We start from the raw sequence: 23,383 nt of genomic DNA on the forward strand, positions 1-23,383 counted from the left end.
GAAGGAAGGAAGGAAGGAAGGAAGGAAGGAAGGAAGGAAGGAAGGAAGGAAGGAAGGAAGGAAGGAAGGAAGGAAGGAAGGAAGGAAGGAAGGAAAAGGAATTAGTTAACTTCAGGCTATACAGCAACCATTGCCTTGAGTTGCATTACTGAGATTAATACTGAAGAGGAATTTTAGATTAAGTAAAGGAATTCTAGTGTGGGCCATTGGGAAAGTTGACAAATACTGTGAAATCTGCCATGTCTTGATCATTTCTTCATTTGCTGTTCTCACATGCCGTTCTTCAAGGACAATGTGTCTTTGTCCATGGTAATTTTCCTTCAGTTAGTAAGCTTCATTAGAGTAGGGAGGTGCCTGAAGATGAGGAGGACGTATAGACTGAGGAAAAACATTATTTTGAGATGTGGGCCATAAAGCAGATGTTTGTAATCCAAGAGTCTTTTTTTGTCTATACTGAATCTTTTGTTCTTGAAAGTGCTTTAATGTTCCTCATCTTAGCATTTGCAAAATTTGGGGGCCCTCAAACACAAAAAGTGTAACATAAAATAGACATCTATCAAGATGAGTGGAGCAGGACCAGAACTTTTTGCCTGTGGAAATTTTTTTGTTTGAGATTGCTGCTGAAAGTTGCAGCTYACTAAATGACTTCCAGGAGGAATGTGAGCCACATGATCTATAGAATAACCAGCTCTGACCACAGCTTAGTTACAGGAAAACAAACACGCATCTTCCCGTAAAGTACATGCTTGAGGCACAAACCCTGGCAACAGGATTAAAGGGTGATATGCATGGCCTAAGAGTCTATCCTGATGCCTTGATCGTCTCACACAAACAGAATAAATGGTTGGTARCAAACGGAAAAAATGCCTTTCAGAAACCTTTGCCTCATACTGGCTTGGATGTGGTYGTTCTTGTGACATTAATATGAATAGACTGATTCACTATTTGTATCCCTGCCTAGAAGATGATATCTTTATCAAAACATATTTCCAATTCTCAGAAGAGTGCTAAAAATAGTAGAAGTGATAAACCAACAGCAGGAAGCAGACTCTATGGCTCATCATTTACTCCAACCTATTTAATTACAATGGTTCCTAAAGAATAATAATGTGGGGAGGGACTCAGGAGAAATTACGCTCATTGTTTTTAYGGATGTATTATATTTGTTAAAATACAATCTTACAATGCAAGGAACAGCACAGCATCGTGCAGCTCCAAAGGCAGAGCAGAAAAAAACAAACCATGACTCCAGGAACCAGAATTTAGGTTACCTGTTTTAGGAGCTCAAATACTGCCACTGATTCCCTTTCAGAGTTTAAATTCTCTGCAGTGTTGATACCTCAGGATATTTCCCTTCGGCCACACTGCTGTGTGACGAAAAGAATTCAGCATGGTTCTTAGCAAGGTTTGCAATGTCCCGATGCCAGAATGACTTGTGCAAAAAAGCAGAGGATCCTCAATCCCTTATTCCTTTGCCTTCAATGTGATGACAGCCTGGCAGGGTTATCATCTAGAACTAAATGACCAGTTGTGCTGTGGGGTATACTCCTGCTCCAGGGAAGGGACGTGGCATCCAGCTGTTGCTACCAGCTGCCCTGTCAGAAAAGTTTCATGTAATTCATGCCTGAAAGACTCAAGCAAAGGTGTGGTTTATAAAGAAGGGTTGCTCTGGATTCTCCCTTGGCTTGCTGCCGTTCAAGTAGAAGTTCCTGAAGAAAAGGATTAGATTATGGGTAGCAAACTATATATTCTGTGGGTGGCAAACAAAATCCTATTGTGTTCCAGCTGCTCGTAACTCTTCTGCAYAGTTGTTAGAGACAAATGATTGACTGACTGTGTGTTTTGCAGAGTTATGCTGAATAATTACCTTTTTTTTGTAAGTAAGGACTGTGACAATCATGCCTAACAAGTTGTGGAGGAAGAGGTCCTATGAGGGAGCATGTGTGGTTGTGCAGAATTGCTTGGGCTAGAAGATTTATACAAGGAAAGGTCTTGCCTTTTTCATTCTTACCACCGTGSAGAGCAGAGCAGATCTGGGGCCTGGAGGCACCTGGCGGAAAAGCTCTGGTTTCCTAGTCTTTGGATGAAAATCTTCCTTCTATGATGTGTACCTTCTTTTCTGGCATTTGGGGTTTTTCCCTTCTTTCCACAACAGTGCTTCATCAATGGTGGTTTTGAGTGCTTTTGCTCACCATAAGGGTGAGCAGGAAGAGGCTCATTTAAGTTACAGAACCATGAGCCAGATGTTGTGTAGAGATACCTCCAGGAGGAGCTCCTTGACACTATGGTGCTTTCCRAGACATCTGGCAAAAGTAGACTCAAAGCTCTTTTTCTCCTCAGACTCTTCTTTCAGGTGGTGTTTAGCACTAGCCTAAATTACAAATTGAATTTTTGCCTACACAGCACATTAGTCAGGAGAATATGATGATTAAGGTTTTGTTTTCACTAGCAAAAGCTAAATGGAAGATAGTTTGAATTTGGCTTGTTTAGAGGGCCACAAGATGTCATGTGTTCTTCCCACCAAAMCCTGACATGGAAAATGTGGCCATTGGCAGACAAAACACTTTATCCTCTAGTGGAATCCGGCAGTTTGCCGCTTCAGAAATTAAAATTATGAAAGAGCTTGTAAAACTGATTGTTACAGCATATCCTACCCACACTCATGCTCATGGGAGTCATGGAATCATAAAGTCATGGAATGGCTTGGCTTGGAAGGGACCTTAAAGATCATCTCATCACAGCCACCGTGCCAAGGCATTTTTCACCAGATCGGGTTGCTTAGAGCAAGCTGTTCCATCCAGCAACATTCACAGGGATGGGACATCCAGAASTTCAGGCAACCCCTCACAGAAAATAATTTCTTCCTAAWAAACTAATSTTACACTACTCTCTTTCAGTTTGAATCCATTTGCTCTTGTCCTGTCTCTCTTGTCCCTACATGCTCTTGTCAAAATTCCCTCTCCATGTTTTATGTAGAGTCCCTTCAGGTACTGGAARGCTGCAAGTAGGTCACCCTGCAGCCTCCTCTTTTCCATGCTGAACAATCCCAAGTCCCTCAGCCTTTTCTAGGAGGGCTATTCCATCCCTCTAATCATCTTGATGTCCCTCCTCTGTACTCCAACAGATGCATGTTCTCCTGAGCTGGATGCAGTGTTCCAGGTGGGGTGTCAGCAGAGCAGAGCAGAGGGGCACAATCCCCTCCCTCCCCTGCTGCCCACGCTGCTTTGGATGCAGCCCAGGACACGTTTGTCTCTCTGGGTTGGCAGTGCCATGGCTGGGTCATGTCCAGCCTCTCACCCACAGCACCCCCAGTTCCTTCCCACGGGGCTGCTCTGATCTGCTCATCCCCAGCCTGTGCTGGGACCGGGCATTGCCCTGATCCGGGTGCAGCACCTCACACTTGGGCTTGTTTAACCTCATGGGATTCCACTTCTTGAGCTTACCCATGTCCCTCTGGATTGCATCCTGACATTCAGGTGTCCATCTTGCTAGCTGTTGTAGGCTATCTACTGGCAAAAAGGGGACACGRGTCTCCCTCTTCCTATCCTTGCTTGGCAGCGGGCAGTTTTGTACCTTTGATTTTCGGGGCACTGTGGAAAGCACAGGAAGAGTGCCTTGTACTAAACAATAACACCTCCCCTTCACCTCACAGAGTCACCTGCTTGGCAGTGAATTCACTGTGAACTTCTGTAAATTCACTGTGAACTTCTGAAGCACTTCTGTAWATTCTTCATTGCTTGACTGGAGTGATACCTAGAAAACACCCAGCATTTCAGGGACAGGAGCTTCAATAGCGTCATTACAGGCTGGCTTGCAGTGATCTGATTGTAGGGGCACTGTGAATGCTATGTCAAGCAAAACTCAGTTTGCTGTTAGAGCTTAGTGTTGTGCCCTCTTTTCTTTGTGCTATGTATCCAGTCTTGCAGCTTGTCATCTTTAACATTTGAGTTGCTCTGATGGGGAAAATCTGTTATTTCCAGAGGCTGTGCAGAACAGGGATTTTTCAGGCAAGCTGACCCTTGTCAAAAGTGGATTGCAGATGATTTCAGTGGTACAGGAGACAGATGTTTGCCAGATCAGTGATGTAGTCTGTAAAGTTTATTCTGATGCACTGGAAGAAACATGCRCTGCAGATGTGCACAAAGTGACCTCATTCTGTTCATGTTAAAGATAATGGGTGAAGCCATTTGAAAATCCCAGTGATAATATTCTCAAAGTTTTCTTTAGCAGTTGTCCTGAGAGCTTGGTAGTGTGTCAAACTTGTGTCCGTCAACAGGGAAAAAAAATAAAAAAGGAAGTTTGAATCATTTGAATAAGTTATAATTTCTGAGTTGCTCTTTGTAGAAGATCATGTCTCCCTGCTTTTATGAGCCACTGCCTCAAGAAACTTTTCTCCTGACAGAAAGCATTCTCAATCTTTCAGCCCATCCACGGACAGAGARATTCAGAGAGACCACCAAACAGTGAGCAGTGATAATCAGGAGTGGTCAGGGATGCAGATTCCTCTTTTTAAAATATTCTTACAAATAGTGAGTGTTTAATATTCTTTACATTACCAATCCTGGTTTGCCAAACTGTGAGCGAAAAACCAAAATATCTTTCTAACCTGACCTTACTGAGGCTTCGAAGTCCTCTCTGTGTTTTAACTATTTGGTCCCCTCCTGTGTGGAGATTTGCAGCCAAATGTGGTSCTGACTTGAGCTGTGGAAACTGGATGTTGTCTAGAACTCAGCATCTACTGCCTGTGCAGGGTGACTGTCAATGTCATTTAGAACATGAAAAACTTGCCATGAATTCCTTCATTGTGACGGGTCGGTGATTACGTATCACAAAAGGGCTGATGCAAAAAGGAGAGGGGTTTTTCAGCCGCTCTTCTGTAGCTGGAAATAAATTCCCAACACTCCTCCTAGACTCTCCTGCCATCCCTGGAAAAGTCTTGGGCATGTCTTTTCTTAATAGGGCTTGGGTGCTGATGGCTTACATGCTCTTCTGCAGGTCCAGCAAGGACAAGGGAGTCAGTTGTGTGTGATATCATACCCAAGCCTGTAATAATTGTATCTCATTTGGGTTGTGCAGTGCTCCAGTTTCTCAGTCAGCAGCACAGCCTGAAAGTTGATTTGTGTGGAAGATGTAYGTAGGGGAGTGGAGGGCCACCAGTTTTCTTTAAAAAGTAAAGAAAATCTTAAAAAGCTAATTAGCTTGGTTTGAAACAGGAAATAGGACCTTTGGGTTTTGCTTTAGTCTGGAAAATTCCTTCTGTAGCTCACTGTTTTCCCTCTACCTCTCTCCTTTTTAATTCTAGGTAAAAAAAGAGAGACTATTATCACTATATCAATACAATGTAGTATCTCTGACTGCCTTGCAAATAACATGTTCAGAAGTTGTACCTCTCTGCCTGGAAGCTTGTAACTAACTCTGCAGAGTCCTGCTAAGGCAAAGGCAGCATCACCTCAGAAACTGTGGAGCAGTCTGGCCAGCACGGGCAGAACCCACTGATCGTAGTTTATAGAGTAAGATAGGTTTCTACTTCCAGATTTGTTACCATCCAGAGAGTATAGATGATGGCTGCTGATTTAGTTTAGTGCAAGCACAGAGGAAATACTGTGTTGAATTCTGATAAAATAACCTTACACTGTGGCCTGAGATGCAGGTCCTTCAATTTACCTGGTGTGTTGCATTATTTTTGGCCAGTGTGCTTAAACATCTTTTGGCTTTTGAGCGTGTTTCTTGAGGTCTTTMCATTTAAAAGGTCAGAAATCTCGCTTGTGGATGTCTTGCAGATGGTGGCCAAGGCAGTGGCATTCAATCCTTGGAGCCTGCTGCTCTGCTGCAGGCTGCCATGGCTTCTGTCATGGTCTCAACAGTGCAGGCAGCTTAGGAATTTAGATCTTAGCTTTTTGTCTTGCAAGAAATCTGAGTTTACAAGCCATATAAAATATTGCAAGTTGCTGTATTTTTCACCTTAATCCARTTGCTGAGTAAAGAGAAACACACATTTCACACTGACCCGAATTTAAAAAGGTCCTTCAACAGGGACTCCTGCAGGGATGTGCAGAGCAACATGTTGAAGACTGCAGCAGATGATGACTATTCACCGACTTCATGTCTGAATCCCTGGGGGTGACTAAGCTACCCATCTTAAAAAGATAAAGCATTAAGGAAGAGGGYTAAGCCTTCTGAGAAGGATCTGACCTTCCATAAGGATAAAGGATCTATCCTTCCTTAAGGATGTTCATGTATGCAAAATTGTGTGCTCTATTATGTTCAGGTAGAAGGAAGAAGGAGTATGACTGTTGAGAAGGGACCTGTCTGCAGTTGCATCCTCCAGCTTCATAGAAGGAATTGCTGCAGAGATGGATTTTCAAGTTAACAGAAGGGCAAAACTGACAGAAATGCTCCAGGAAAGAAGGAGGTGTGGTTTCAAAATCTGGTGTTATAAAATAATGTGCAGAGGTCTGCAGAACACCCAGACCATGACAGAGGAGTTACACAGGAGCTGTTAAACAGGACCTGCATGACATCTTGTTGGCATTCAGTAGAAGAGGCCACATAGCTCTGACTGGAGGAGGCAGGCAGGAAGACGCAGAATCAACCCACATCCCTGAAGCATTTTCTGTTATCTGCATGGTTTGGCTTCGGGGTGTTTTTGGTACACTTCTTTGCTGTTTAATAAGCTGTTCAAATGGTTTACAATATTAAAAACCTGTCAGGAGCGTGTGTCAGCTAAGTGTGAAATTCCTCTAAACTATAGAGGCTTCACTSTTTCTGATCTCCCCAAACCCTGTGCACCTGAACAGACAAACCTGCTCAAACCACACAGCAGGCATACTGAGATGACCTTGAAGCTGTGAATTCCTGGATACACTTCACAGCAGGGATGCAAAACACAGAAAAATGCAAGCGGTTTTCTGAAGCGGAAAAACCTTTGTTGGCACAGCAAAAATTTGCCATCTCTAGATGGGTTTGGGTTCTGGAGCCAAGCATCAAGGTGGTGAGATCCAGGCTGTGTTCTTGTGTTGCTCTGCCCAGGTCTTCCCCATCAGTGCAGCAGAATGATGCTGTGCARCTCTCTGCAGCCTTGAGCAGCCTACCTGGAGAGTTTGCAGCTGATCAGTTCCCAGAGAGCAGCCAGGCACATGTCACAGGTTTCATGTGWGTACCAGCTCCTCCTTGATGTAGTCATGGTGGTGATGTAATCAGGTGGTGATGGAAGGCTGCGTTGGGAGTCTCTTTGTGTCGCCAGGATCAGGATGGTTTGTGGCTTTGATGGTGAAGGGAGAAAGCCAGCAGATGAGTTTGTTGGCAATCAGTCGGGTAATGTCCCAGCTGTTCCTATTCACATGGACAGCATTGGGATGCCTGACCTAAAGGAATGGCATAGCAGTAATTCCTCCTGCATACTGCTAAAGTTCAGCATTGAGGCATGTGATCTTACACCTGTCAAATTAAATAAGCTTTCCAGAAGCAAGCTGGCTGAAGATGAAGCCAGTTCTTTTATGTGTTACAAAGGCAAGATGCCAAGGCTGGGGTGGGATTTTTAGCATACCTGGATCACAGCATGCTTTTGTGCCAAGCACATAGCTGTATCGTGTCTCCCAGTCATGATCAAGTTCATCATTTATGGTCAATGGTCTCTGTGTGTTCTCGTGTTGGAGAAATGTGACTCCCCTGATTAACTGGAGAGGAGGTAGAAATGTTTCAGCAGGGAGTTATCCTATAACTGAAGGGGGTATTTGTGCCCTCTCAGACCTGTGCAGGTGCTCACAAGGTGCAAATTAGAAAATTTCCAGGGCAGGTCAAAAAGCAGGAGGAACCCAGCCCTCTACAGCCTCCTCAGAAAGAAAGGAAACCTTGCCCAGAATGGTGATTTGTGAACTGGTGGTCATTAKCATGGCCAGTTTGAAGGCTACCGGCAGATAGAAGGTGGCAAATCTCAGACTTTGGGTTGCATCACACTGCACTGATAGGGAAAGTTCTCTTCCTCTTCCCTTTCTCTGTAAAACCAGGCATGAATGTAGAATTRCATTCTTCCCGAATGTAAAACTTAGGACTTAAACTCACCTGCAGCTGCCACTGATGCCCAAGCATCAGACAGCGTGAGTATCCTTAGCTCATGACCAACATTGGACAAAAGCTTAAAGAAGGGGGTTTGAGCCTATAATTTTATCTCACAAATGACAAGATGAACTTTTCAGCAGCAGGGGAGCYCTGCACAGTACAACTGCCGAGCACAGCCCTGTGAAATGAGGAGATTGGGTGGGATGCCACACAGGTCAGTGCCGAAAGCCTCAGGATCAGCAGGCAAGCTGCCACGCACGCAGGCAAAGCGGAGGAAACCTCAGTAAGAACATTTTGATGTGAGCCACTGAGACTCTGAAACAATTTGCTAATCCAGCCAGAATGCAAGGATTAAAACACAAAGCCCAGCTCTATGTATTAATTCCTTCATTTGGGTCTTTTCTAGCAGTGCTTTGAAATAACAAGCAAAAATCTGGATATGATTCAAGTACCAGAATTAGCACTGGTTTCCCTGTGGATCCTGGCCATTGCTCCATGCTGACCAGCCAGACCAGTTTGTTCCCTTTCCACTGCAGAAAATCCAACTTCCTCTTCCCACTTAATATGCTGTGTCCTGGGGAAGTTTTAAGTTTCTTGAGGTGAAGATGTCTGTCATATGTGCAATTAAAATGGATAAAGAGGAAAAACAAATATTGCTRAAATCCCAGTCCTCGTACTTCTAATCTAAATTCTCTCCAAGTGAAAAATAATGCATAGATATCCTCACCAGGCAGTTGCTTAGGACAGAACCAGCATCAGCAATCACAGCTTCAGCTTGGATGCCTTAAAAGCTTTGTGATTTATTTTTAATTTCCAAATAAACCTTGTGTAGGTGTTTCTCTGCACATTCAGCTGCACTCAGATGTGTTTTCRCCTTTGCAATGAGGCTTTACAACAGCATCATTGGCTGCAAAAAGAKGTATTTAAGGAGTGTATGGGGCATGAGGGTAAACAAGAGAGTTTTATTTTGAGTTGTTGGAAATGTGATTAAATTATGCCCACAGACCAAATCCTGGATTTCTCCTTTTTAGTAGCAGACAGTGAAAGGATAGACATTGAACGACATGGATTTAAACAGAAGCCAGTTAGTRGCAACATGAGAGCAGGGAAAGTTAATGAACTGATTTTCCACAAGTAGCCTACTCAGGCTAAACAAAACTCCTTATTGTATACTTCTGTGAATGAAAACTTAAAGCCTGCTTAATGTTCCTTATCCAAAATATCTTTTTAAGAAAAATACAGAAAAAAAAATACTTGATTAAAAAGTGGCTTCTTTCAGAATTTTGCTGGTTGTCTAGAGAAAACAGGAGTTTGAGAATTTCTGCTGTGTAACGTTATCTAGACAATTGGCCTTGTTTTTAGTAAGAAAGACATAGATTTTTTTCATCTAGCTCAGGCTGCAGTAGAAGAAGGGCAATGTTAGCAGGACGTACACATCATCTTGGAGGTTACTGTAGCGGACACTAGGTAATAAGTGTAGTTGCCCCTCATTTATTACTGCTATTGAGGATTATCCAGAATAACAGAGAAATCATTCTATTCCATTATTTATACTAACAGGCTCTATACAGTTTTCTGAGTACTTTCCAGAAATAATTGATGTTGCAGAGAAGGCTGCTTCTGGACTAACATGACCCTGAGCTGTTACCCATTTTCAGGGCTAGTGTAAAAACTTMGAAGTTCCAGAGGACATGCTGATGTGGAATTAACAGGGGGCAGGAATCTGACATTTATATGGTAACTGTTTCATTGTCGCATCTGGTAGAAAAGGGACTCAGACCCCAATGACCCTGGTCTCTTCTCAGCAGCCACTTAAGAGTCTGACACCCATGATCAAATTGTAAGTGCATAGGAGAGTGTGGTTTTTTTTCTGTCAGCAACTGAAGGGATGCAGCATCTGAAGATGTCAGCCCGTGTTCACCTCAGAAACTGGAGGGAAGAAGGGAAGTTGACTAAAACATTTAATACTTCAAGGACTCGTTATGGTGGTGGCTCAGTAAAAAATGTGCATGGATTGTGTTAGACCTGAAGCTGCTTCCACTGACCCAGTAGCATTCAGTGAAAGGAAGATTTGCAAATAAAATCTGGATTGCATGAAAATGGGTATTAGTGCTCCATGAAAGCGGGGATTTCCCCATGGGACACCAGAGGAACCATGTTTTCTCCTCAAATAATTTTACTTCACCATCTCAAATGAGACGTTTTTCCATTATGACCCCTCTCAAAAATGCTAATGAGGGAATTTTTGATAAGGAAATTCCTTCCCGTGTTCATCACTTTTCAGTAAGGGCTGTTGTTCCGGGAGAAGTGCCATCMTTTTATTTGTTGTTTGAGATGCATGGAGATTTTAATTAAGCAGTCATTGTCTGTGTGCATSGTGGTGGTTGCCTTCACTGGCCAGAGAGCTATAATTACAAGCATGCAGGGCAGCTGGAATTTTTGCTCCAGCCCTTTAGAGGATTGTGGGAATTGCTTCTTCACCAAAGATGAATTCTTGTGGGAACTGGTCTTCACCAAAGACGATCCTTTCTCCTCCTGGGCGGTTTTGACTTGAATAGTCTCAGCTGTGACACTGACAGTGGGTTCGTGGCACCATGAAATGTTCCTAGTTCAGAAACCCTGAGCAGCAGCTGGTCTTACAGGGCTCCATGTGAATGAACTCTTCTGATATCCCAAACAGGCAGGATGACTATTGCACGTCTCCTACTCAAATGCTGTGTTGAGGGCAGTGTGTGTGTGTAGGCAGAGCTATTCTATTTGCTTCAGGTCAGCACAGGAGAAACCCATCTTTTGACACAGTGCAAGAGTAGCCTAACTCTTGGCTGACATGGACCAAATGAATTTTGCAAGAGCTGTTATTGTGCATGCAACTGACAAAAATCGTCAAGAAAGGGGGCCACAGACCAGAAATACTTGTTCCTGTGCTGGGAGAGCATTTAGGTTGGTTTCAGGGACCTGCATCTCTTTACCTCCCTCAAGCCACCCTTGCCTTGTGCATAAGCAAATAACTTCCCTGACCCTCACTACTAGAGAAAAGGGGTGCAAAGTTGCAGTGAAGGCCAGTCTGTTTCTGCCTGATAACATATTATTTCTTCACCTTGAAGGTCACCTCATTGCGAGTGGTTCTGCCTTACCTTTAGCAGCAGCCTGTTCAATATATGAGAAACAAAGCMTTTCCAGGACTCCCAGGCTCTCCTAGTTACTCTCTTACCAGGTTCTGCCTCAGCGAGTTAAGTTTATTCTGTTTCCAAAGCAAACATGCCAAGTCGTTTCTTGCATGCTGTGGCAAGCTGTCCGGTTAATGGGAATCAACCCTTGTGACAATAATGTCCATTTTATGCCAGTTTCACGAGAGAGGAGGTAGAAGACATACCTGACCATGAACTGTTCAGCTTATCTCCAATCTCAGCTTTGCTTCTTGGTGTTATACAGCTGTGGAAGGAGCTAAACCCTGCCCTTACCTTTTAGGTGGGTTTCACTTACTCCCCTCAGGCATTTGTCTGCTGCACCTGTGGAATTGGAAACTCCTGTTGTTTATTCTTTAATAACCCACCTGCTTCTTCCTTGGAGTGTTGGAAATGGACACTGCTTTGTCATAAAGTATGTGGGTATATGAAAGRTCATGAAAATCATTGCAGCAGCGGGCTCTTCTCTAGTAGTGAGGGTCAGAGAAGTTTCTTGCTTACGCACAAGGCAACGGTGGTTTGAGAGACGTAAAGAGATGTTATGCCTGCATCCCATCTAGAATCTTCCAACATAAAATTTACTTCAATTAGGTGTGGAGGAGGTCCAGCAAGGTGGTCTACCAGGGCCGTAGCTACCTAGGACACTTGAAACGATGGATCTGTGCTTTAAGAAATGAGTTTTCTGCCCAGAGAAATAGAGTGAAGAAGGGTGTCAGGCTCCTAGATGCTACATAGAAGCAGAGTGCTGTTTTCTTAAGTTCAGAATATATAGTTCCCAGTATATATACGCAGGGAAGTTGTACCTGGCTTGTGTTTTAAGTGAAACAAAGCTTAGCAGTGACCATGGAGTTTCAGGGAACTGGTGCAGGAAAAGTCTTTCAGAAAAATGCCGAAGGGAGTAAAGCCATTAGCTTATATTTATGTATTGTTGATGGTGTAATTGCAGAGAAAAAAATAGATCTCGGACAAGCATAGGCTTGATCCTRCTCAGAGCACGATAGGAGGGGAGCTGTGGGAAGCGTCATTTCCCAGAATCAGAAACAACATTTCCCAGTACTCAAAACAGAGACCAGGCAAGTCCCCAGCCTGCAATCACAGAATCTGCATGGCTACCCGTGACAACAGGATTTTCACCAAGCACACTCATGCAGGACAACAGGCAGCAAGCAATGAGAGAATGATCCAAAAGGAGCAGGTATCCTGCCACCCTCCCTCCTTACAGGTGTGTTTCCTCTGATGCAGCGGTGTCTCTGCTTCAGTTCTGCATCCTGCCTCTTGTGGAGCTGTGATTTGTGCTGCAGGCTGTTCACAACAGCAGATAACATTCTGGAGTCTGAAAAGTGCTGCCAACAGTGGGCTGTGCCATTGCAGCTAGTAGGAATGGATGCTCTCAGGAGAGTTTCCTGCTCTTCCTGCTCACCCTCTACAAGAGGAAAGTAAAGACGTGACCAGGCATGAATGAAGAAAGTGGGGGATAAAAAGAGAGGAGAAGAAGAAAACGGGGAGAAAAGTAGCCTGCCGTCCCTTTTAATATTTTCTTTCCTGTGAACCATTGCTGCTGAACAGTAAAAGAGGGAAGAAATGATGCAGGTTTGATTTCACTTATAAGAGACATGTAGTCACCACGGTGAAAATGGTCATTTGAGCAACCACCCTGGTGAAAGTTTCCATTTTCCTGAGGAGTGGTTTCTTGGGATTATGAGAACGGCAGGCTGAAATTGTTTACAGAACCCCGATGCTCCTTTTTCCCCAGAGTTCTGGGTGTCTCAAAACTGGCAACAGAAAAATGAGGTGTCAGCAGCTCTTTTGCTTGTTTTCCTTACTTCCTGCCCTAAAAACATAAGAGCTTTAAATATAGGGGGAACAATATCTGCCAGCTGGGCAGAGTAGTGAAAATAATTGCTTGCTGAAGAAGTTAATATGATTCTTTGAAGACAAATCTTTGTAATTGGTTTCCTTGCTTTGAAGCAGACTACAGTTTTCCTCTATTTGTGCCATTTTTGGGTGCCTTTATTTTGTGTTGTCACAACATGTGCATTGTCACAGCCTCTGTCAGGCTGGACACTTGCTTGGCATGCWGGATGATTCCAGTTGGAAACCTCGTCACTGAAACTACTGATGGTAGCTCCTCCAGTGGTGTGCCACCCTTCTGCTCATGGTTCACATAATCCCTGTTGGATTTTCTGTTGAGTAGAGGATTTTTTCCTTTATCCCAGTGTGTTATTTTGGATACTTGCACCGTAAGTCTTAACCTCACATCCATTTTAGGCACGTATTTTCACAGTGAGGTCAACCAAATGATGCTTAGCTTCTGTGATGCTTCTTGGTGTACTTTTCCCACAGGTCTGAGCTGGCTTTGAAGCAAAGAAATCGGGTGCYTCTGCCAGTGCAAGTGGACCAAAGGGCTTTACTGCCCCAAGGATTAGTAGAGGTTTCTACCTCAGAGGTTTCTGGTCTCTTTCTCCRCAGACAGTTATGTCTTGGTGGGCTGAGTAATCTCTGTATCACTTCCCACGCTCTGCARGCAGATTTCTAAACAAGAACAAAAATGATTCTGTAATGGAAAAAACAAAGTATTCTGTGACTGCAGTGTCATAGGGAATTGTCTTGGTATAGCTTGTTTTCCAGAAGATCTTATGCTTGCTTTGGGTTTGATGTTTTTGTAGTTTGTGGCAGTGGTTTGTGGTTGTTTGGGTTGTTTTGACTGGAACAGTTTGACAAGTGTGATACTAAACTGTAGGTTATTTTGATCAATGTAACACACTATTCAGATAAAAAAGTCAGTGGTTTTTAGGTTTAACAATGAGGGAAAGACAAAAGCTTATGAAAACTTAGCCAGAGTCCTTAAAATCATCTGTGGTTCAGGAGCTTTCTGAACAAGATGTATTTCAGTTTCTGTAGTAACCCTCTTCTCTCTGGCTGTCCCGAGGATCCCATGGGATGTCCATCATGGTCTGGAACCCATGGCATCCTGAGGCATGGATTTCCACAGCAGACCATTGTGTTGTCTTCAAACCTGCCCCATCCAGTTTCACTTGATGCCCCTTTTTTCCCTTAGTGTGGAAGACAGTATGAGCAGTAGATGTTCCACTGGCTATTTCCATTACAGATCTCTATTTGATCCTCCCAGTGCCTCTTGTTCTTCCAGTGCAACAGTTCTTACTGAGTATCTGATATATTCAGTTTTTAGCAGTAGGAAAATGGCACTGACCAACKTTAGTGCTAAGAATTTCATCCTTTCCTAAATCTAATTTCTTGGAAATGAATTTATGGCTTGCATGTTGCACATCATGTACGAAAGCTTGAATACAAATCTCATTTTTATCGTGATGTGAGTCACCTTGCTGCTTGACCTATGTTCTTTTCCTGTCATGTAAATCAGAGTAAAAAAAAAAAAAAAAAAAAAAAAAAAAAAAAAAGGTATTTTAACTTTCCCGTTTTCCTTGTAATTTGGTGAAGGGGGAGGTGCAAAGCTTAAGTGCTGTTTTGCTCATTAATATCTCAAATTTTCAAAGTGCCCTGAGAATACCTCAGATGTTACTCCTCTACCATTTTGGGAGGGGAACCATCTGTGATGACTCTCTGTATTSTTTCAAAAGCAGCACAGATGCACCTCAGAAAGCATTTTCTTTTAAACAACCCACAACTACAGTAAAACTAGTTCCAGTCTTTTCCACCTCTCTTCCATGCTTTTTCTGGAGTAAATCTGTTTGTTTAAAGCACACACTTTATTTTCTGGGTGCCAGGAACTTTAGAAATYTGTAATTGAGCAGGAATACTTAGAAGAAATTTATCTGGAAGTACATGAACAAAGTAATGAGGCTGGCTCTCTAATGGAAAAGTGCTTTAACAAATGGTCAGGTTAGGCATGTACTTTAAATGTTTTCATCACAGTATTGAATCAGAAGAATATTTAAGTGGAGGCTGGTTTCTTTTAATGAATGTCTAAAATCCTTGGCATGCTGATTTTGGTGGAATTTTTTGTCATCCAGTCCAGTCTTCTACCACACTTCTCCAGAACCTGGTTATGTAAACCACATAAACTTACCGTCCCAGCCTTCAAAAAATAAATAAATAAAAATGGAAATGGAAAAAAAAWGGGAAAAAAATAAATGGAATTTGATATAGTGACCTGAAGGTGGAGGGTCCTGATAGATGATTCACACAATCTTTAGGGGCGGGAAAAGAAAGTACTTTTGTTATCATTTTCCTCAGCTCTAGCTTGTACAAAATCAGAGGGTAAAGGCATACATTCAGGCTGTCTGAATGCCAGTGAAATGGAAACGTGAGCAATATTCCAATTTAACTCCACAGAAATCCACTAGTTAGTAAGTAGTTCAAGTATTTTAGTGCCTGCTGTGTTGCTGCCTACGGGGAAAATACTCTAAGTGCTTTCCTTTTCTCAAAAAGAAAAGGAGTTTTCATCTATCTTTTATAAGGCTGTCTTGTCAAATCCATTATAAAGCATGACAYGACTAGCCAAGGGATGAATTGTGGTGGTTTCCATCCCATGTTTTAGTGAGGASGTTTTTGTGGAAGGTAGAATGCATACATATATATGTGTGTGTGTGTAATATGTGTGTAATATATGTGTAAATATATTTGTGTGTGTGTGTGTAGGCACATATTTATATGTAAACATTAGTGTATATATAGATGCAGTGATCAATCTAGATCACTTAACAGTGAAGATGAAGGTACCTTATGCTGGCCTATGGAGTGTCAAATGTGCAGTGTTAATGCCTACAGATGTGAAATCAAATATTTTTTTCATCTGGCCAGCTTGACACAAAAGGGCAGAATTATCCTTATTATTCTGAGAATATTAGGCCATTAACTGGAAGTGCTTTTAGAACTCTTTTATTCCAGACCATACCTGACCAGCTATTTGAGGAAATACCAAAGAACAAATTATGGTTTTCAGACTCTTTGTTTTCTGTTAGTATCACAGAAAGAAGAAAGTGGCAGGAGATGCCCCTGGAAAATACTGTGTGTTTTAACCACTGAACCATTTTATTCCCTATTCATTTAAAAAATGCAAAGGGGTAATGCAGATTGGAGGATATGAGGAATGATCCACAGATCACATTCTATAGYAGAAGGATTTTTAAAGATGCACACATAAATTCTGTATGCTTGTATGGGCATGAATGCAGATTGTCTTCTGTGTGTACAGACCAGTGACATGTCAAGATGGGCACTGTTTGTGGTATTTTAATTACTGAAAATGCTGATTTTCCTATTCTAAAACATCTTCAGCCAATCTGTTGGTGCAAGAGGAGGGCCAACAGGATGATTAGCGGGATGGAGCACCTCTCCTAGGAGAAAAGGCTTAGAAAATGGGGATTTTTCAGCCTGAAAAAGAGAAGGGTTCACCTAATTGTGGCATTCCAGAAAATGAAGGGACCCCACAGGAAACATGGAGAAGAACTTTTTTGAAAAGAGCATATAGAGGCAGTACAAGCAGGAAAGGATTCACATTGAAAGAGAGTAGTTTTAGATGAGGTATTGAGAAGATATTCTTTCCTGTGAGGGTGATGAGGTACTAGAACAGGTTGCCTGAAAGTTTTGGATGCCTCATCCCTGGGAGTGTTCAAGGTAAGTCTGGATGGGGAAATGAGCAACCTGGTGTGCTGAAAGGTGGCCCTGCTGGTTGGAACGAGATGATCTTTAAGGTCCCTTCCAACCCAGACCATTCCATGATTCTCTGATTCTACTCTATGAGGATATTTTTATTCAGCATTAGTATTCTTCCATACTTCAGACAATGGGGAGTGTGTGTGTAAATGTGGATATCATGTAAGAGCATACAAAACATTACAGAACCGCTTGACATTTGCAGCAACTAGCTACTTTGCTTCTTCTGGGTTCATTATTCCAGCCTTTCCATCACCATTCTGATGCCTAACTCCAGCAGAATGGTCCAGGCAGTTTTCTACCTCCATGTTTTGCTTTGTTTTGAGTGAACTTGACATTAAATAATGTCTTTTTTTAAGCTTCCCGATTTCCATTGTAAATGTAATGTGTTCCCCCAAAATGTCCTGTTGGATGTTCAATGTAAGGATGATTAATTTCTGCATAGGCACAATCTTATAATACACCCCTTGAGGATAAAGCATGAAGGTTTGAAATCCCTGGAGAGCAGAGAATCCCCAGAGCATCAGTAGGGCACCTACAAATTAGTAGGAAAAACTATTTTGTGGATTTAAGGAATCCCCAAATGTCCTCAAACTGAACCTTACAGTTACTGTGATATTTAAATAACAAAAAAAAAAAGTTTTTGCAGATAAGGAAGAAAAACTGTCATTCCAGTAAAAACAGAGGCTGTTGTGCTTATTGACTGCCTTTGTTACTCAGTAATTCTGTCTTGGCTACAAAATCTGAAATGAAAAAAGACCTTCAGGAGAGGGAACCTGGTCCAGAAGGGTGAGGGATGGGTGAGGAGGAACCAGAAGGTGCAGGAGAGTGACAAAGGCAAACAATTGATCCTTCTCAAGGGGAAGGTGTTGCAGGGGAGAAAGGCAGGTCATTCTCCTCCTGAAACACCTGAGAGAGTCTGMTGCCTGCTGAGTGGAGCAGCCTGGGCACAGGTGAGGGGCAGTGAATGGACTGTAACAGCTCAGCTGTGGAAATGACCCTGCTGTCCTTGGCACCACTTGGCCAGTCCAGGTTCAGGGACCCAGTAARGGCCAGCTGCTGGTGTGGGCTGCTGGCTTGAATTTTAAATACAGCCAGCTGGAGGTTACCAATCCCTTTTACTTTGTGGTTAAATCCTATGTAATCTGTCTGAAACATCTTCTCCCCATTGAGTCCAGGGAAAGCATTTACCACCAGCCTTGCTGGGGGAAAATGAGGCATCTTCCGTGATGCCACCCCCTGCTTTTGTGACACCTTGCTGCACACAATTGCACCGTGCTAGCCGTGGTTTTGCCCCCAGCACCACAAATGAAAAATGACATCTTTGTCCCTTTAACTTCTCACTCAGCTGTTATGCCTGTTTTCTCCCCTCCTCTGGGACTGTGCACTCTGTTGCTGCTCCGGCTGCCGGGAGCAAGCGAGGAGAATTTCTCCTGCTGGCAAGTAACCAGCCAGTCTGGGGCTGGCGTGTTCCCAGAACGCTGCTGTTTGCATACCAGCAGGCAGAGGAGCAGGTGAAATGGGACTGGTGACATCTGTACAGATGTGTTTGACTGCTTACATGCTGTTACGAATCTGCTACCCTTAAAGCCTCCGTTTTCTCTGACGAGATTTCTCTCTCTCTCTCTTCCCCTCTCTCTCCCTCTCCCTCTCTCTCTTTCTCTCAAAATTATTTTTCCAAGGAGAAAAGGAAAAGGCAGACAGAAATAGAAGGCAAGAGACAACAGCTTGAGGACCAGATACTTCAGCTGCAGCATTTCAAGGTAAGGGACTGATGCCAGAAATGATGGATTGACTAAATCTGTTCATTATTAGACATGCAGATCACACGTCTGAAAGCTGGGAAAAGCCCTCTCTGACATGAAGCAGCTTTCACTGCCGGAGCCTATCTCTTGCAGTGATCGTGTCCAGCCTTCTTTTTATTCTATGTGTTTCATGCACAGGACCRTGTGGTTTAAATGGGTTAGAGCTTGTAGTCGGGAGGGTGTGAGTGCGGGCAGCGCAGCGGTGCTGTCGTTATTAAATACTGTTATTTATTATACATCGTGATAAGATACCACTCGCTGTGGACTGGGTGTGCACTGCATGGCTTCAGCCAGCACTTTGTGCCTGCAGAGCTGCGTTGGATTTCTCCGGTGCCTGTYGTTAGGATTTGTGTGTGTGTGCTGCAGAAGGAGTGCTGGTTAGCATGCATCTGTGCATGTGTGTGAAGATTTCATTGTGGGGTGAAGTTACCAGCATGCGTGGCACAATAAAATGGGCACGTATGYACATGCAGGGAAGGTGCTGCTGCATTTGTGTGTGTGTCTACATGGAGAGGAGCCTTGGTATTTAACAGGGTGCCGAGCAATCCCAGTCYCTGTTGGTCTCCATGACAGCTGCAGATAGCATCGTTTGAAAGCCATCCTTGCTATTTATATCATTTATCCCTCCCGTCAGTGGCATATTTGTGCATAGCAAAGATAAGAACAAAAATGTGCATGTGATCTTTTTGTAGCTGATGAGCGTTTGTGGGTCAGGTCTTGTTAGATTGGTTCAGTAGAGGAGCCTGAGGAATTTCAGTGATTAAAATATCTGAGAAAAATTGTTAGAGCTGGACAGTTCACCCTCGCAGCAAGTGAGCTGAGCTATGTTTTTCAAATTAGGATATTTAGGTTGCTTGTGCAGTAAGTGTTTGTGTTTGAACAGTGCACCTGCATTGGGAGATGATGCGCAGAATATCTCTGCCCCCACACTTGTAGACCAGACTGCAAGTTATGCCACAGGCAGGATCTTTCTCCTGCCTCTCCAAGACCCTGCAGTCATGTCCTACCAGTCCTCCTTTTCTGGTGAGCACAATGCAGTTAAGCCCAAGTAATTGGCATTAGGCTGCACGAATGCGCCAGCAGGTTTAGCATCAGTCTGTGGATGTCRCACATGGATGTTTGTCAAAGATGTGATTGCATTTCTGTGGGGCARCAGGAGTTGCCATTTTATTCAGGCTGCCATTGACTACAGTCAGGAGAATTTCTGAAAACTGTAGGGTGATGCAGCAGAGCAGTAAGGTACTGTTCCAGTACCTTCCTGATGCTTGCTTTCTTCCTTCTTGCCACCAAGCTGATGAGTTCTTTTATCATGTTAACTGTTTCCAAGCTAACTGCATTATAATTCTTTGTGAAATTCTTTAGACAGAGCCTTTTGGAAAGACAGCACTGTCAATTTTCTGCTTCATCTGTTTTACATTGATATTGCTGTTGCTAAAATGTATTTTATCATCATCTGTAGGAAAAGTAAAACCCCTCAAGGTGGTGCAGTGGGAGCAGCCCCTCAGCTGATATAGATTGGCATTGACTTCAGCCCTGCTCTGCTGATTGCCACTAGTGGAGGTTCAGTTTTGCTGCATGGATTTTTTTTCAGTGACACACATGAAAAATAGCTGTTTCCCTTTTTTTTTTTTTCTATCCCAGAAGCGGGAACAAGTGCAGTAATGATACGGGAAGCTAACAGGAGATCAGGGCACAGAAATTTAATRGCAGAGGCATTTAAAATGGCAGTTTTTTCAGCCAAAAGCACAGACAGACTTAAGGTCTGTAATGCTTGCGGGGTGTGAGGATGAGCATTAGGATTTGATAGGATCTTCCCTTCCTCTTCATGCAGTGCCATCATTGTCACCAGRGGAAGACTGTGCAGCTTTTGCAGGAGTGGTCATGGTGACTGCTGCTCCAGGAGCTGCCTGTACCACCAAGCAGCTGTCTGCTGGGAGACTTGAATGAGGTGATAGCAGAGGTCTAATTGGGATTGCAGAGTTCATCCTCATTGCTGCTAGAACCTTTCTAAAATTAATTTTTTTTTTTTTAAAGAGAAGATAGAGGCACTGTCTGGTAGCGTTTCTAGTTTTCTTTGGAGACAGATGAAGAAAACTGCATTTTCTTTTCATGCATTGTTCAGTGTTCTGGTTGCTTAGTGGAGTGCTGACCAAAATTGTATTTACCCTGCTAGGCTGATTCACTCATTTGCAAAGCTGTRTATCCCCCTCCCACCTCCCCAGTGCCCTCCCAACCCTGCTTGTCCTGAGCCTCTCCAAGTGAGGGGCTCCAAGTGAATGCAGTCTGATATGGTTCCCCAGTCTGACATGCCAGACCAAAATAAATGCATCTATTTTCCCTCAGATTGCTGAGAAGAACATGATTCATTTCCTGAATTATGTGGATTTCATCTAATTCTGTACAAGGCATAAATACAGGTTAAAAAAGCAGGCTTTCCTGGGAAGCCCCTGCATTTACTCAGAATGCTGTGAGGCTGTTGATGTCCATATAGAGTGTAAGGATTTCATATCAGCGTTCATTAAAATCTGCTGTGAAGAAACCTTTGAAAATAAAATCTGGGTTAATCCTGTGTCTGCAGTATCTGGGTTGATCCCACAAGCATAACAGCTTGAATTCACACAAAGACATTCATGCCAGTATTCAATGGGCTTGCTTCATTTTTGTGCAGTGTCAGAGTAATTTTCTTTTTAAAATGCGCTGTGTAAAATAGCATGTTTGGTACCTAATAAAGGTTCTGGAGGCTACAGGGTTTCTGTTAATTTCAGAAAATTTTATTCTTGTTGGAAAAATATCTAATAGAAGTAGTTTATTGGAAATGTTTATGCTGGATTACCTACGGTTTTCAAGTTCCTGATGCCAATTACACCCCTGACAAAATTACTTTACTACCAGTTCATTCATTTTTCTCTTTTTATGTATCTGGCTGAAAATAAGGCCRCAGCGGGTGCTGCCCCACTGCTTTAGGAAGAGCCACCCAAACACTAGACCTGGTAAAAGTCAGTGCTGAATGTAAACAAGGCTTTGGCAACACATTTTACAAAGGCTCCTGAGAGTGAGGCTGGTGCTGAGACGATCAGAACAAAAGTGTGGCTCAGCTATTCATGGTCTGTGTGAGATTCAGAGTTAGTCAAGTGAAACCCTTCTAATATGAAAATCTGGAGTAGGAGAGASTCTAGAGTAGTACAGACTCTAAAAGCTGAATTCCCTTGTTGCTGTCAGTTTCTTCTGTGAATCACTGCAGAGTGAGGACATCAGTGGGTGCAGTCTGTGTTTTACCTTGGGGGCATTGGGGCTCTCTGTTGAAGACAGGAGGTGTGTTTATCTGCATTACAATCAGATGCTTCATTGGAAAGGCCTTTGGTGTTGGAGAAGGTGTAAAGATGCTTTGAAGCCCCAGTTTTTTGAGATTGAGCATGTTCTTTTGCACTAATGGGGCAATTTACAACAGCTCCCCTAACCTCACACCTACTCCAGTCCTTAATATGAAAATARTCCTTCTTCTTCTGTGTAACACAAGGTCAGTTTTGTTTTGTTCTTTGACAACAGATAGAGTTTAATCTTCATGGCTCAGCAGTTTCTTGGCCCTATGCCTACGATTGGGGTTTGCCTTGTCCGTGGCAACTGGAGGTGTTACCAGCTTCTGTAGTTTGAAATCAAAGAAGTGAGCAAAGTTCACCCGGCACCAAACACACTTGACACAGTATCCATCAGCAATATTTGGTTTCTGGAGAAAGAATAAAATATTTTTTGGTTGATTTGTTGAACTGGAGATACAGCCTACAAGCACCAACTTGTTTTAACAACTTGTTCAGCTACCCAGSAGTTGGGCTGGCCTATTTTAACAGAGATGTTTATTTTTTCAAATAAACTCCAGGGTAGCAGTATTTCTTCCAAAATCTGTCTGCCACTGTAGTTAGTTGAATAGAATTTCTGTAAYTGTTTACTGTAGCTCTATTTGGTGGCCGATGGTAATAAAATAAACAGAACAAAACCTTATAATTGAATGAAAAATTACTTCCCTGCTGTTACTTTAACTAYTACAATTACAATAAATCCATTTTCTACAGTTATTTCAGTTCCAGAGTGGTATAAATATTAGGCACCTATTTCTTTTAACATCTGTTTCYTAAAGACTGCAGTTCATGAGCACAGTCTGTAACATAATTACATCTTTACTCTGAAGGAAAGGAAAGCCTTTTTATGTTGTTATAGAGATTTTGTTAGGGTATGGTTTTAGCTGAAACTATCTCGTCTATAAATACATTTTAATTTTATAGTTCCAGTTATATTGCTGTCCTCAATTTAATCTATTCTTAAAATAATTGCTGACAGAAAATATAAATAGATATGTCTCTCTCTCTCGATGTATGTACAACACTGTGGAAAAACAGAGATAACTTTTACAAATGAAGGAATCTTGTTATTTCTGCAGAGTGAATCCYGTTATAATTTTCAAGTAAATTAATCCTTAAACCAAATGGCAACTAGCCAAAGATAAAAAAATATTTGATGGTGTTCAYACAGTCTCCGTTCCCTACAGGGTTGGTACAGTATTTTCCAAAGCTCAGTTTAGAGATAAGGGTGGCATGTAGAGCAGTGTTAAATGCCTTCACAAGCCCAGGAAGGTGACATCTGTTGATGACATCCTTTATCCACCAATACCTTATGGCTCCACCATAGAAGGCTTCCATGTCTGCC

At 42.7% G+C, this 23,383-nt stretch overlaps 1 protein-coding gene across 4 annotated transcripts in view; it reads left to right on the forward strand.

Annotated features, from left to right (window-relative positions):
* The window catches only part of PALM2AKAP2 (PALM2 and AKAP2 fusion), a 252,737-nt gene that overhangs the window by 27,619 nt on the left and 201,735 nt on the right, over window positions 1-23,383 (forward strand). For 3 of the 4 annotated variants that reach the window (XM_057374544.1, XM_057374547.1, XM_057374548.1), the window contains exon 2: window positions 18,563-18,643. The exons of the other annotated variant lie outside the window; for it this stretch is intronic. In XM_057374544.1, the coding sequence (XP_057230527.1) occupies window positions 18,563-18,643 (81 nt within the window). The remainder of the gene's footprint in view (window positions 1-18,562; window positions 18,644-23,383) is intronic. 4 annotated transcript variants of the gene reach the window in all.

Source organism: Malurus melanocephalus, unplaced genomic scaffold (assembly GCF_030028575.1).
Source record: "Malurus melanocephalus ecotype Western Australia unplaced genomic scaffold, MMel_1.1 scaffold_228, whole genome shotgun sequence".
Lineage (NCBI taxonomy): Eukaryota > Metazoa > Chordata > Aves > Passeriformes > Maluridae > Malurus > Malurus melanocephalus.